The following is a 16,423-nucleotide window of genomic DNA, read 5'->3' on the forward strand; positions in this document are numbered from 1 at the left end:
CGCGGGCCTTAAGGGGGTGGGGTCGCCTTAAGGAAGGAGGGCTTTTTCTCACCCGACAAAAAATAACTCCTCAACTGGGAAGGGGTTCTCTTCGAGTGCCGCCCATGCTAGGCGGAGGGCTGGGCAGATGGAAGAGGACCAGGCCAACTGGCTGAGGACGCAGCTGGCCCGTCGGCTGGCATCGGAGGATAGTTCAGAGAGAGGGGAGGCGGCAGCCTGGGAGAACCGGGAGAACCAGGAGCCCGGGACGAGGGCCAACCCGGTGGGATGGGACCAACAAGGCCTGTTGAGAAGGGAGCTGCCCGGCCGAGGGGCCCGGGAGACAGCGGGCCCCAAAGAGGGACAGGAGGCGGCGGAGCCGGGGCCGAGTGAGTCAGAGGGCGGGAGCGAAGAGGGGCGGGGTGGCCTGGAGCCCGGCGGACCGGGGGGCGGGGAGATGGAGGCCCCCGTGGAGGACTTGGGGAGGAGTAGAGAGAGGCGGGGAGAGAGCGCCCAGGCGGACTCAAAAGAAGCGCCGCCAGAGAGCCAGAGGAGACAGGGCTCGTGGAAGCCGGGAGACCAGCAGCCCGGCACGTTGCGGGAAACGTACTGGGAGAGGTCCCAGGAGCGCTACAGGGAGAGGGCGGTGAAGCCGAGGGTCAAGGGCCAGGTCGAGTGGAAGTACCCGCTGGAGAAGAAGCCCAGCTGCCTGAAGCCCCCGACGCTGGTGGAACCCGAGGAGAATGAGGTTTATAAAGAGGATCTCTTGATCCCGGCGCAAGTGCGGCGGCCCACGATCAGATTCAGTCTCCAGGCCAGATCTCGCCTCCAGTCGCGGCGGTCGGCAGTCTGCTGCCCCTCCAGCAGTGTCATCAACGAGCTGGCGAAGATGGGCGACCCGGATGTCCTGGAAATGGTGCAGGAGGAAGGTAGGAGCCGGCGGGGTGGCGCGGAGGGGAGGGTCGGGCTCCGTGAGTGGACCGCGCCACTCTAGGCGCGGGGACCCCGGGGGACGTTGGCGGCCCTGCGGCCGGGATCCCGGGGATGTTCGCGTAGCGGCGTGCCCTGCGCGAGACGGGGACTGCAGGCGAACACTCCCTGCCCGGGCCGGGGATTTTTTCGGGCTGCTCCCGCGAGGCCAGCACCTGTTCCGAGCGGTTCCGAGACCGCCCTCCTTGCTCCTCTGGACGCCGCGGAGCGGTCGCACAGTGCAGGGAGGCGAGGCGAGCACGCCGGGCGAGTGAACTGAGGTGCTCGGGCCTCTGAACCCAGGCAGAGGAAAGAAGGAGTCTCCCACCGAGAGAGCCTAAGCTTAGGGCGCATGACAGCAGTTCCCTGTGTGGGGAGCTGGCTCTCGAGTCTTGCTGCCCCTTTCTATTCGCCGACTACTGCTCAAGCTTTGAGATGATCGTTAATTATGGAAGGGCAGACCGAACCCTAAGGTCCATCAGTTTGAGATTCTTATGCACTTGGGGAGGATGCTGTTTTACAAGCTTTCATTGAATCTTTAGTTCCGTTGAAAAATGTTTGCCCATTGTTTGCTTCGGGGTTTCCCGTCTCCCAGTACCCATGATACTTGGACTTTCTTCCTGAGCCATGCCTGAGGCCCCAGGAACCGGCCAGAAGCTAAGCAGGTGTGGGTCCAGGGAAATACCAAGCCCTCTGGGACAGGACGGAATAGAGAGAAGGCCAACTCCTGGAAACTCCCGTGTGGCCACCCCGGACCTGTATTCTGTGGGTCTATTTTAGTACACGCATTTTCCTGAAAATGCATGTATTTTTCTGGGTCTATCTCCATGGCCCTCAATGATACTCAGTTCTCTCAATGACACTCTACTTTCATGTCTTGTTTAGTGTTAGATCTAAACATGGAAACAGTTTTTTTTTAAGTGATAAATGATCTAAGAAGTCATACTATTTAGTCTTCAAAGACACCAAGAAATAAAGTGCATTATTGCATCCTCCTCCTCCCCTTTCTTAACAGCTTGAGATATACTTCATTTACATACAGTGAAAGTCAGCCATTTAAAACATACAATTCAAATTTTGGTATATTTACAATTTTGTGGTCACCATAATCTAATTTTAGAACATTCTCATCACCCCAAATAGAAACCTCTTAGTAGTCATTCCTCCTCCCCACCCCACCTCCCCTACCCTCAGCTCTAGGCAGCATCTAGTCTATTTACTGTCTCTCTTGATTTCGCTATTCTGGACACTTCATGTAAACAGACTCATACAATATGTGGTCTTTGTAACTGGCTTCTTTCTCTTAGCATAGTGTTTTTGAAGTTCATCCATGTTGTAACTTGTATCAGTTCATTATTCCTTTTTATTGCCAAATAATTTTCCATTGGTGCACATTTGGATTATTTCCACTTTCTTGGCTACTGTGAATAATGCTGCTATGAAGATTTATTGCAAGATTTTTGTATGAAAATATGTTTCTATCTTTCTTGGGTATACACCTAGGAGTGGAATTGCTGAATCATATGGTAGCTCTATATAAAACATTTTGAGAAACTGCCAAACTGTTTTCCAAGCGTCTGCGTCATTTTTCATATTTTCACCAGTAATATAAAACAGTTCCAATTTCTCCACATCTTCACTAACATTTGTTATCGTCTGTCTTTTTTATTTATAGCAACCCTAGTGGTTGTGAAATGCTATCTCAACGTGGTTTTGACTTACTTTTTTTCAGTGACTAAATGTGTTAAGTACCTTTTTCAATGCTTATTGACCATTCATATATCTTCACTGGAGAAATGTCTTCAGATTCTTTGCCCATTTAAAAAATTGAGTTATTTGCCTTTTAATTATTGTGTTGTAAGTGTTCTTTATATATTCAGTGTATATGGCTTGCAAATATTTTCTTCCATTTGGTGGGTTCTCTTTCCATGTTCTTGATGGTGTCACTTGAAGCAACTCCCCTTTTTTTAAACAAAAAATAATTTAAAGATAGAGGGAAATACAACTATTGAAAACTTTAGACTAACGGCTCTGCTAAATAATGCAGTAAACTTGTTAGGGAAAATGATTGATGTTCAGTGTGCAAAAGAAGTCAAATGTCTTTTAGACAAATAAAATTAGAAGTCCTATTCTGTACTTATTCAGTGGTTTCCTCCTTTGCAGAGAATTGTTTCCTATTGTAATTTCAGTAATCTGAAGCTCTTAATAGATTTTTTTTTTCATTTGAAGCATTCAGTATTTACTTATAATCAGTCCTTCTGAAGTAAAGCTATGAGAAATATATTCTTCATTGAAGGAAGAGTGGAGGGAAAAAATGTGGAGTATGTAACTTTATACATATAATGAAGGAAAAAATATATCAATATGGCACTACAGAGATTGACCATTACTCTCTCTCAGATGTTAGAAGATCTAATTTAGCCTCAGGATGATTTTGCTTACTAGAATTTATACGTAAATCAGTGTTACTTCAGCTTGAGGTCATACTGAAGCTTCAGTCCATCCCAGGAAGGTTTTAGAACTTTTCCTGAAGTAATTTCAGTTCCCCTTTTCTTGGCAAAGACTTTTGTAATTGATTTATATTTCCTCTTGTTGTGATAGAAGCTTTGCCTCTGATTTGGGTGGAGGTAGGAGAAAAGGATATTAATGTGGAATACATGTATTTGATGGCTGGGTCTCACGAATGCACCCTGCCCAAATTCCTATAACCTGTTTTGTTCATAGATCCAGAATCCAAATAGCAGAAGACAGTGGCATTGGTTAAGAGCAGAGCCTAAGGAGCAGGGTGGTCCAGCCCACTCAGATGACTCTTATTTTTCTAAATGTCTTTCAATATGTTGATTAATTTGCTGAGTTGGTTTTATTGCCCATTATTAGGATTTCTGTTACTTCTAGGGTTATATGAAAAGTGCATTGCAATGAGGGTGTATTTTTTAACATTGGCAGTCACGTGGAATTTTGGAAACCCAGTTCTAAATATATGTTTCTTTCTGGAGTTTAATGACACAGTTATGAAAACAAAAGTGTTGGTTTCAGAAGGCTGAACAATGCTGGGTTCCACAGCATGAATTTTTAAGAGCTACTTTTATTCCTGTGTTTTAAAATACAAATGGATTTCTTAGAGTAAATTCCCCAATATAGGTAAGTCTGGATCTGTGTATTATGTATTTCCTAAATCACCTTTGAAGAGTAAATATGAGAAAGTTAAACAATTGATTTACATGTGATAAAATTTCTTCCCGGAGAGAGAATGTTAACATTGTGTCTTTCAGACATAACGGATGTTTCTAGGACTTGTTATATTTTCTCAGTTTATTTTCTTAACAGTTGAACATTTAAGCAATCAGTGATCTCCAATTAGCTGTTTTCCCACAATCTAATAATTTTTAAAATGAAATTATAAGGGCAATGTGTAATAGACCATTTAAATAGTTATGTAAAGAAACATTGCTAGTAAAATATCAATGTTGCTGAAATTGAACTATTGACTGGTTGACATTGTAAGGAAGTTCTGATTTGAAATATTCTTTCTTTGGCTGATTTATGACACATTCAGCATTGGAAAAGAAAGTTTAAGGGTTTAACATTGGAAAGGGCAGTTTTAAAATTGAATGTAAAGTTGCTTGCGTCTTTACAACTACATCAAGCATTGTATTTAACCAAACCACCTATCCTTTAGTAATATGAATATTTGATTGCATATATGTTATTTTATGCCGCTGGAAGAAGTGTAAACTGAGAAGACCATTTGGTAAGTGCAAGGGCTATTTTTGGGTTCTGGGTTTGCTGCAGTGTGTATTCTTAGTAAGGTGCTTTCAGTGAAAACTCCAAGCTGTCTTTGGGCTGGCTTAAATTTTAGCTCATATTTTATGATTCTCCAAAGTGATTGATATTAAACCCTTCGTAGTTCTGGTTTCTAGCCCACAGGAAAAGTACAGTCAATTCTATTGACTTTAGAGGAAGTTGCAGGAATAATGAGAAGCTGATCTAGAGTTGTTGGCTTCAAATCTTGCCTCTTCAGATAGACCTCTGTTTTGACAGGTTGGGAGATTATGCACAGTTTCTTCAACTTTATACTCTCTGAGTGAGTGTGAAAGTGTATCTGGGTCTATGGCATGTGTGAACATCTGATTGTGTGTGTGAGAGAGAGTGAGTGAGAGTGAGTTAGCACTATGTGTGAGAGGGAGCATGGTGTGTGAGGAAATACATCTATCTTCTTTCATCTTTCTGCTTTTCAGAAAGGGATACGGTTTACAAAGTGCGCTCTACCTGGCTCTCAGAGAGCTTGCAGTCTTGTGGAGGGAGGTATAACTGGGCTAGGTACCCACAAAAGGCTTAAGTTCAGGGTGGTATGGGGGCAGGGAAGAGGCTAATTGTGGGGCAGATGAGGAGGTTTCAGGCAAGGCTTGAAAGGAGGATGTCAAAACCGATATAAAGTGAAAAATAAGCAAGAATTAGCCAAAAAAGATAATCTTGTTAGATCCAGGGCGAGGAAGCAGCAAGTTGAAAGGCGAAAGCATAAGAGAGAACTAGTAGGGACAGGAGATAATCTGGAGGAACTGTATTGACCCCTTTCCACATTCTCAAATAAACGCATTGCATCAAGTTCTGATAGCAGTTTGAAAATATTTTTTAACTAGGTGTTTTACGTTAAATGCAGCAAAAATAATTAGAGGAAGGAGGGGTTAATGCTTCCAGTTTTTCTACTTTCTTTTCTAAAATACAGAATTATAAAATATAACTGTAGCTTAAGGTGTGCATTTGTTTGCTCTGTGCTTGGAACTATATTTAGTTCTATGCACAATAGTGACTGTTTTTGCCCTCAAGAAAATAAAAGCCTCCTTACGTCAGTGTGCAAGTATAATACGTTGAGAGACAAAGCATGTATTTCTTAGAATCCTGTTCTTTATCAACTTATTATAAGAGTTTGCTAGGGGCTTCCCTGGTGGCGCGGTGGTTGAGAATCTGCCTGCCAATGCAGGGGACACGGGTTCGAGCCCTGGTCTGGGAAGATCCCACATGGCGCGGAGCAGCTGGGTCCGTGAGCCACAACTACTGAGCCTGCGCGTCTGGAGCCTGTGCTCCACAACGAAAGGCTGCGATAGTGAGAGGCCCGCGCACCGCGATGAAGAGTAGCCCCCACTTGCCGCAACTAGAGAAAACCCTCGCACAGAAACGAAGACCCAACACAGCCATAAATAAATAAATAAACAAATTAAAAATTAAGAAAAAAAAAAGAGTTTGCTAGATTGGTTTCCTTTTTATTGGAAAGTCCAATGAGAGGTGGTCAAGACATTATGGAATTTTGAGCTGTACATCTAGACAGTATTCATGGGTAAAACCCTTAGATGATGGTACTGCATAATATTTTATATTTTTCAAATAATTTTTACTTATATTTTTAATCTTTTAGATGAGAAAACCTGTACTTAGAAAAGTTGTGATGTGGCTATAGCTATAGTTTGTTAGTTTTCAAGCTTTGCTTATGCTAGCTATTAACTTTTTAATAGATCTTGCAACAAAAAGACCTGAATACAAAAGATATTCTTTCATCTTTATTCTGACACTCTAAAACTCATCCCAAAGAATTTAAAACAGTTCTGAAAATTAATAAAAGAATAGAATATATCCTAATAATAGTAGCAATATCAACAAGAATAACTAATATTCATTGATCACTTCTGTGCCAATGACTGCATGAAGCAATTTACACGCATTTTTTTCATTTAATGCTTGCACATATCTTAGGAGATAGACATTAATGCCATTTATGTGATATTTGGTAACTGAATTTATGTCATATTCGTAAGTTGCAAGGAGGCTAGGAAATGTGTTTTTTCGTTTTTTGTTTTTTGTTCTTTTTTTGCTAGAGCTCTTTGCTGTACCATATAATTAGTATTTTGTTAGTAAAGAACAAGGAAGAGAAAGGATATTTGTGGGGAGCCAACAGCATCTGCTGTGTTAATTGCCCACCATTAATAATCTTCCCCGTTTCATTAAATGAAATCTCGAATTGCTCAAGCCTAGGAGTCTTTACTCTTCTTTGTCTCTCCACCTGCACATCTGAAATTTGATAGCAGTTTGTTTCCAATTTTTACTCAAATATCTAAAATCCATTTATGTGCCTTCATTTGCACTGTTCCAACTCCAGGCCAGACCGCCATCATCTCTTGTGATTCATTGCAGCAGCCTCATAATTTGTTTCCTTTCTCCATTCTTACTTTCTTTTATCCCATTCTCCAGTCAGCAACTAGTGCTTTTCATAAAATTTAAATGTAAATTCTATTTAAAAGCTTTTTGGGGCTTACTATTTCTCTTACGAAAAAATACAGGCATACGAGGTCCTCCACAAACTGTCTCCCACTCCATGCCTGTCCAACATCTTCTCAGGCCTCTCTGCCATTTACCTATTCATCTCTAGCTTGACCTTCGTTTCTTTCAACACCTAAAACTGTTCCTGTCTTACAGCCTTTATGTGTTCTTATGTGACTTGTATCCTCTCAACTTTCACATCTCAGTATAAACATTACTCCCTCAGAGAGATTTTCTGAGTTTCTCATGTCTAATTTGCACCTCCCCCTGTTTCTCTCTCCCTCTCTCTTTGCTCTTTTTGTCTCTTTTATAGCATTTATCACAATTTTTGGTCTGTCTCCTCTACTGTACTGTAAATCTCTTAACAACGGAGAATCAATACATGTTAGCCATTATCACCACTGTCATTATCAACATTATACTGACGATCAATGTCAAGAGCTGTGAAAAGTCTGAGATTTTACCACACATGGAAGTTAACCAAGTAGCCTGTTACAATTTCATGGTTACTGGTAGAAGATATGAGACACCTGGATCAGAGACAAAGGACAGTTTACTATTCACAGCATTAACAATAGGATGAGTAGCAGCGTGTTCCAGTTTCCTGAGCCCAAGTTGCCGCAGATCAATGCAGAGAGGGCCTGCACATTCGGTGGGTGGTTTGCAGTACAGGAGAGCAATCTGAGCTTAGGGAACTTGAGTCTTTTTTATTGGTCAGTAATTTGCCTTCCCTTTGCTCTGGAGGGAGACACTGATCCAGTCTTCCAAGACTGTAAGCGAACGTGTCCTTTGCTCCTGAAGGAGTCTCTATCTCTATCTCAACAAAGATCCTTGAAAAGATAATCCAGAACAAAGGGCAGTCCATGTCTCATTTGCAAGATGTGCAGAAACCTGAAAGACCCAAGGAGAATTGTATCCCAACATCTACCCTTACCTGTTCATCCCTAAGTAACATACTTTGGTTTTGCATAGCTAACTTTATATAACTGAAATATTACTAAATATTTCTGCCTTTTTTGCTGAACTATTTTTGGGAGATTTATCTATGTTTTTGCATGTAATTAAAATTAATTCACTTTTGTTGGTAACTATAAAACATGGTATGATTATACCACATTGTATTGATCCATTTTACTATTTCTGGATATTTGAGGTGATGTTGGTTTTCTAGTTAACCCCAATAATACTGTTATGAACATTCTTGTACGTTCCCATAGTGCATGTATTTCTACTGAGTTTATACCTAAGATAGCATTTTTAAACTTTTTGATCTCAGAACCCCTTTATACTCTTAACAATCATTAGGAACTTCAAAGAGCTTTTGTGTATGTGAGTTAAGTTTATTGGTATTTACCAAGGATATCCACTTTTCCACTTCTAGTCAACATAGTACTGGAAGTTCTACCCAGAACAGTTAGGCAAGAAAAAGGAATAAAAGACATCCAAATTGGAAAGGAAGAATTAAAATTGCCTCTGTTCACAGATGATATGATCTTTTATGTAGCAAACCCTAAAAATCCCATAAAAAACCTGTTAGAACTATAAATGCAGTCAACATTTATAAAGTATCATAATATGAAGTCAACACACAAAAATCAGTTGCATTTTTGTATATAAACAATGAACAATCTCAAAAGGAAATTAAGAAAATTTTTTTACATTAGTATCAAAAAGAATTAGATACTTAAGAATAAATTAACCAAGAATGTGATGACTTGTACAAATAAGACTACAAAACATTGCTGAGAGAAATTTTAGAAGTCATGAATACATGCAAACACATCTCTTGTTCATGGATTAGAAGACTTAATATTGTTGAGATGTCAATACCACCAAAGTGATTTATAGATTCAGTGCTATCCCTATCAATTTTAATTATGTTTTTTGTAGAAATAGGAAAATCCATCCTAAAATTCATATGGACTCTTAAGGGACCCCAAATAGCCAATTGGTCTTGAAAAAGAAGAACAAAGCTGGATGACTCACTGATTTCAAAATTAACTACAAAGCTAAAGTTATCAAAATAGTATGGTACTGGCATAAAGACAGATATATAGACCAATAGACTAGAATGGAGAGCCCAGAAATAAACTCTTACATGTGTATGGTCAAATTATTTTTTACAAGGATGCCAAGGCCATTCAATGGGGAAAGGTCAATCTTTTCAATAAATGGTGCTGGGAAATTCAGATATCCATGTGCAAAAAAGTGAAGTTGGGTCCTTACGTAACACCATACACAAAAATTAACTCAGAATGGATCAAAAAGACCTAAATGTAAGACATAAAACTATAAAACTCTTAAAAGAAAACATAGGACAAAGGTTTCATGACATTGGATTTGACAGTGGTTTCTTGGATATGACACCAAAGGCACAGGCAAGAAAAGAAAAATAGACAAATTGACCTCACAAATATGAAAAAAAATTGTGCCTCAAAAGACACTGCAAGTAAAGTAAAAAGGCAAACCACAGAATGGGATAAAATATGAGCAAATCATATATCTGGTCCAGTTAGAGAACTCCTAAAACTCAACGATAAAAAACCAAACAACCTGATTTAAAAATGGGCAAAGGACTTGAATAGGCATTTCTATAAAGAAGATATAAAAATGGCCAAGAAGAACGTGAAAAGATACTCAACATCGTAATCATTAGGGGAATGCAAATCAAAACTACAAAGAGGTACCACCTCAAATCCATTAGGATGCCTACTATCATAAAAAAAAAAAAAAAACACAAAAGTTGGAGAGGATGTGGAGTAATTGGAGACCTGGTGCACTCTAGGGAAATGTAAAATGGTACAGTGTGGTGGTTCCTTAAAAAATTAAAAAAAGAATTACCATATGATCTAGCAATTCCACCTTGTGTATATACCCAAAAGAATTGAAAGAAGGATCTTGGAGATATTTGTACACCCATGTAGATAGCAGCATTATTCACAGCAGCTAAAATGTGGAAGCAACAGAAGTGTCCATCAGTGGATGAATGGGTAAGCAAAATGTGGCATACATATACAATGGAATATTATTCAGCCTTAAAAGGCAGGAAATTCTGACATATGCTACAGCATTGATGAAACTTGAGGACATGCTATGTGAAATAAACCACTCACACAATGAAAAATACTACATGATTCCACTTATATGTGGTACTTAGAGTAGTCAAAATCATAGAGACAGAAAGTAGAATGGTGGTTGCCTGGGGCTGGGAAAGGGGAGAAGGAGGAGTTGGTAATGGGTATAGTGTTTCAGTTTTACAAGATGAGAAGAGTTCTGAGATGGATGTTGGTGATGGTTGCTCAATATTATGAATGAATTTAATACTGTTGAACTGTTTGCTTGTTAATGGTTAATATGGTAAATTTTATATTATGTGTATTTTATCACAATGAACAAAATTGGGAAAGAAAAAAAAACTATACAAATGGTAGGTTTATATTTTCTGTATTTTCAGAATATATACTAACACTGCCTAAAATTACAGTTACTGTGGATGACTCTTAAGTGGTAGCAATATTTTATTCCATTCCCATTGTGATTTTCTCCCCCAAGTTTTTGACTTGTAAAATATTTCTCAGTGTTTTGCAAATTGGAGTCCCAAGAGAATAAGAATCAGAATTCTATATTTAACAGTTTTTACCGTCAGAAACTTATTTGAAGATGTATTTCAGTCCAAATGACTCAGCACATAACTATCATGAAGACATCTGTGTCAGGAAAGTAATTTGGCCTATTTAAAACTGGTAGTCCTCTGTTAGTACTTTACTTGTAACTAGTGTGGTTCAGTTCCAGGAAAACACACTGATAGAATAATAAATCTCACATGGTGAGAGCTAAGAGATAAGGATGGACATCCCTACTGAATGTTTTCCTCTCAGCAGTTGTGTGGCTATGGAATTACAACTGTATTCATCAGAGTTAAGTTTATTTCTTAGTGGGTGAGATTACAATCTACACATTAGTATTTGATGATTTTCCTCTATATTATAGACAGTTTTTGGTGCTGAATTATTTTGAGTTTGTTTTGAACAACTTAGCTCCAGGAAGATCTTGGGTGTTTTCTTCCAACATTATTTTCTTTGGACTTCTTTTGTTTAAATTTTGAATTCCTGTTTTCTCCTTCTGCAGACTTTTAACATACTGTGATTGATTGGCCGTTTTAACATGATTTTGTTGTTGTTGTTCTTTAATTTAGAGAGAAGAGCCGGTAGTGAAGAACGTTTTTTTGAAGTAAGTGAGGTAAGTTAAATATATGTGTTAGCCTCCTATAAGTCAGAACAAAAAATTGAGCCAAGGTTAGAAATGTACTTCATATGAACACTTAGGTCTTTGTACTCCAGTTATTTACTCATACTACATTCTTAATGTTTTGTCCTCCAACCTATTCATTTTTAAGTAAGTAAAGCAAGTTCCATGTTTCATGCAGATTTAATATTGAATCTTTCTGGATGTTATAAGGGAGCAACCATAAGTTTGGACTTGTTTTGAGGCTTTCTGTGATATAAACTCAGAAATGCTGAGACTTGATATGCAAGAGAATAGTACTTGGCTTAATACTTTGCTTGACTATAATGCAGGTATAATATTTGATAGCTTTTTTTGTTAAAGTTATTAGTAGTATGTGATTAGTGCATTTTTACTGAGGTATAATTGACATATAATATATTAATTTCAAGTATACAACATAATGATTCATACCTGCATACACTGTGAAATATCACCACAGTAAGTCTAATTACCATCCGTCATCATACAGAGTCACAGATTTTTTTTTCTTGTGATGACAGCTTTTTTTTTTTAAACAGCTTCAGTGAAGGCTCCTATTTTTTTTATAAAGTCTTTATTGAATTTGTTGCAATATTGCTTCTGTTTTATGTTTTGGTTTTTTGGCCCTGAGGCATGTGGGATCTTAGCTTCCCCCCAGGGATCGAACCCGCACCCCCTGCATTGGAAGGTGAAGTCTTAACCACTGGACCGCCAGGGAAGTCCCTTGTGATGATAGCTTTTAATATTTATTCTCTTAGCAACTTTCAAATATACAATACGGTACTACTGACTATAGTCACTGTGCTATAAATTACATCCCCATGACTTATTTGTAACTGAAAGTTTGTACCTCTTGACACCTTTCACCCATTTTGCCTACCTCCAGCCACCTCTCCTCTGGCAACCGCCAGTCTGTTCTCTGCATCTGTAAGTTTTGTTCTATTTGTTCATTTGTTTTGTTTTTTAGACTCCACAATAAGTGAAATCATAGTCTTTTGTCTTTCTCTGTCTGACTTATTTCACTTAGTGTAATACCCTCAAGGTCCATTGATGTAGAAATTGGCAAGATTTTATTCTTTTTTTAAGACTAAGAAGTATTCCATTGCATATATATATATATATATATATATATATATATATATATATATATATATATATATACATCTTATTTATTAATCATCCATTCATGTATACTTAAGGTTGTTTCCATATTTTGGCTATTGTAAATAATGCTGCAGTGAACATATGGGTGCATGTATCTTTTCAAATTAGTGTTTTCATATTCTTTGGATAAATAACCAAAAGTGGAATTGCCAGATCCTGTGGTAGTTCTGTTTTTAATTTTTTGAAGAATCTCCATACTCTTTCCCATAGTATCTGTACCAATTTATATTCCCACCAGCAGTGGACAGGGGTTCCCTTTTCTCCACATCCTTGCCAACACTTGTTTTTTCTTGTCTTTCTGATGATAGCCATTCTGACAAGTGTGAGGTCATATCTCATTGTGGTTTTGATTTGCATTTCTCTGATGATTAACGATGCCGAACGTCTTTTCATGTGCCTGTTTGCCATCTGTATTTCTTTGGAAAAATGTTTATTCAGATCCTCTGCTCATATTTTTTAAATTGGATTATTTATTTTTTTGCTGTTGAGTTGTATGAGTTCTTTATATATTTTGTATATTAACCTCTTATTAGTTATATGATTTGCAAATATTTTCTCACATTCAGTAGGTTGCCTTTTCATTTTGTTAATGATTTCCTTTGATATACAGAAACTTTTTAGTTTGTTGTAATCCTACTTGTTTATTTTTGCTTTAATTGCATTTGCTTTTGGAGTCAGATCCAAAAATTATCTCTAAGACTGATGTCAAGGAGATTACCACCTATATTTTTTTTTTCTAGGGTTTTATGGTTTAAGGTCTTACATTTAATTCTTTAATCCATTTTGCATTAATTTTTGTGTATGGTGTAAGATAGTGATCTAGTTACATTATTTTGCATGTGACTGTCCAGTGTCCCCAACAGCCCTTATTGAAGGAGACACTATCCTTTCCACATTGTATTTTCTTAGCTCCTTTGTCATAAATTAATTGACCATATATACGTGGGCTTATTTTTGGGCTCTCTATTCTGTTCTATTCATCTATGTTTCTGTGTTTATACCAATACCATTATGTTTTGATTACTATATCTTTATAATATAGTTTGAAATCAGGAAGCCTGATGCCTCCAGATTTGGTCTTCTTTCTCAAGATTGGTTTGGTTATTCAGGGTCTTTTGTGGTTCCAGACAAATTTTAGGATTGTTTGTTCAGTTCTGTGAAAAATGCCATTGGAATTATGATGGATTGAATTAATCTGTAGATTGCTTTGGGTAATATGGACATTTTAACAATATTAATCTTCCAGTCCATGAACATGGATATCTTTCTATTGTTTTGTATTCTCTTCAGTTTCTTTCATCAGTGTGTTACAGGTCTTTCACCTCCTTGGTTAAATTTATTCCTAAGTATTTTATTCTTTTCGATGCAATTGTAAATGGGATTGCTTTCTTAATTTCTCTTTATGATCTCATTGTTAGTGTATAGAAATGCAACTAATATTTGTGTATTGATTTTTTTTAACATCTTTATTAGAGTATAATGGCTTTACAATGGTGTGTTAGTTTCTGCTTTATAACAAAGTGAATCAGCTATACATATACATATATCCCCATATCTCTTCCCTCTTGTGTCTCCCTCCCTCCCACCCTTCCTATCCCACCCCTGTAGGTGGTCACAAAGCACCGAGCTGATCTCCCTGTGTTATGCAGCTGCTTCCCACTAGCTATCGATTTTACGTTTGGTAGTGTATGTATGTCCATGCCACTCTCTCACTTTGTCCCAGCTTACCCTTCCCCCTCCCCGTGTCCTCAAGTCCATTCTCTAGTAGGTCTGCATCTTTATTCCCGTCCTGCCCCTAGGTTCTTCATAACCATTTTTTTTTTATGTTCCATATATATGTGTTAGCATATGGTATTTGTTTTTCTCTTTCTGACTTACTTCACTCTGTATGACAGACTCTAGGTCTATCCGCCTCACGACAAATAACTCAATTTCATTTCTTTTTATGGCTGAGTAATATTCCATTGTATATATGTGCCACATCTTCTTTATCCATTCATCTGTCGATGGACATTTAGGTTGCTTCCATGTCCTGGCTATTGTAAATAGAGCTGCAATGAACATTGTGGTACATGAGTCATGTGTATTGATTTTATACCCTGCAACTTTCCTAAATTTAATAATTAGTTCTAACAGTTTTTTGGTGGAGTCTTCAGGGTTTCAGTTATATAAACTCATGTCATCTGTGAATAGTGACAATTTTACTTTTCCTTTCCAATTTGTAGGCCTTCTATTTATTTTTCTTGCCTAATTGATCTGGCTAAGAATTCCAATACTGTGTTGACTGAAAGTGGCAAGAGTGGGCATCCTTTTCTTGTTCCTGATCTTACAGGAAAAGCTGAAAGCTGTTTAGTACGATGTTAGCTGGGGGCTTGTCATATATAGCCTTTATTATGGTGATATATGTTCCCTCTATACCCACTTTGTTGAGAGTTTTTAATCATAAATGGACGTTGAATTTTGTCAGATGGTTCTTCTGTATCTTATGATTTTTATCTTTGATATGATCGTATGACTTTTATCTTTTGTTTTGTCAATGTGCTGTATTATGTTGATTGATTTGCTGATGTTGAACCATCCTTGCATCCCTGGAATAAATTTCCACTTAATCATGGTATATGATCCTTTTAATGTATTTTTGAATTTTGCTTGCTAATATTTTGTTGAGGATATTTTCATCTGTGTTCAAGAGGTGTATTAGCCTGTAATTTTCTTTTTTTTTTTTTGTGGTGTCCGTGTCTGGTTTTGTTATCAGGATAATGCTGGCCTCCTAAAATGAGTTTGGAAGTGTTTCCTCTTCTTCAATTTTTTGGAAGAGTTTGAGAATGATAGATATTAAATTTTCTTTGAATGTTTGATAGAATTCTCCAATGAAGCTATCTGGTCCTGGAATTTTGTTTGTTGAGAAGTTTTTGATCACTTATTCAATTTCCTTATTAGTAATCAGTCTGTTCAGACTTTCTATTTCTTTCTGATTCAGTATTGAAAGATTGTATGTTTCTAGGAATTTGTCCATCTCTTCTATGTTGTCCAATTTGTTGACATATAATTGTTCATAATAATCACTGAGTCTGCTTACATTTACATTAATTGTACTTATTGCCATTTTGTTCATTGTTTTCCTCTCTGTTCCTTTCTTCATCTCTTGCTCTCTCCCCTTGTGGTTTGATGAGTTTCTGTAGTGGTATGGTTGGATTCCTTTCTCATTATCTTTTTTGTGTCTACTATAGTTGTTTGCTTTGTGGTTACCATGAAACTCACATATATTAGCCTGTGTGTGTGTGTGTGTGTGTACACACATACAGTTCATATTAAATTGGTAGCTAGTTGTTTGAATACATTTTAAAACTCCACATTTTTACTCCCTCACATGTTTTATGTTTTTGAGGTCACATTTTACATCTTTTTATTTTGTGTATCCCTTAACTAAATATTGTAGTTATAGTTATTTTTACTACTTTGTCTTTTATCCTTCATACTAGCTTTATAAGTGATTAATCCACTACTTTTACTATATATTTATCTTCACCAGTGAGATTTTTACTTACATATGTTTTCTTGTTATTAATTAGTGCTCATATTTTTTCAGCTTAAAGAAGTCCCTTTAACATTTTGTGTAAGTCTGGTTTAGTGGTAAGGCTTTAGAGGCAGCAGGAGAGCACAGGGCTGGGGCACACCCACTGCTTTTAGTGATGGAGCAGGAGAGTGCAGGGACGAGGCACTCCCGCTGGCT

The 16,423-nt window shown here is 37.9% G+C and overlaps 1 protein-coding gene across 7 annotated transcripts in view; it reads left to right on the forward strand.

Moving 5' to 3' along the window:
• The first annotated feature begins 421 nt into the window (after positions 1 to 421).
• The window catches only part of ANO5 (anoctamin 5), a 99,798-nt gene continuing 83,796 nt past the window's right edge, over positions 422 to 16,423 (forward strand). For 4 of the 7 annotated variants that reach the window (XM_036861223.1, XM_036861224.1, XM_036861228.1 and 1 more), the window contains exons 1-2: positions 422 to 908; positions 11,456 to 11,499. In XM_036861223.1, coding sequence (XP_036717118.1) covers positions 437 to 908; positions 11,456 to 11,499 — 516 coding nt within the window. In that variant the 5' untranslated portion in view covers positions 422 to 436. The remainder of the gene's footprint in view (positions 909 to 11,455; positions 11,500 to 16,423) is intronic. The other 3 variants (XM_036861225.1, XM_036861226.1, XM_036861230.1) reach the window with 1 other exon arrangement.

The sequence above is a fragment of the Balaenoptera musculus genome, chromosome 8 (assembly GCF_009873245.2).
Source record: "Balaenoptera musculus isolate JJ_BM4_2016_0621 chromosome 8, mBalMus1.pri.v3, whole genome shotgun sequence".
Classification (NCBI taxonomy): domain Eukaryota; kingdom Metazoa; phylum Chordata; class Mammalia; order Artiodactyla; family Balaenopteridae; genus Balaenoptera; species Balaenoptera musculus.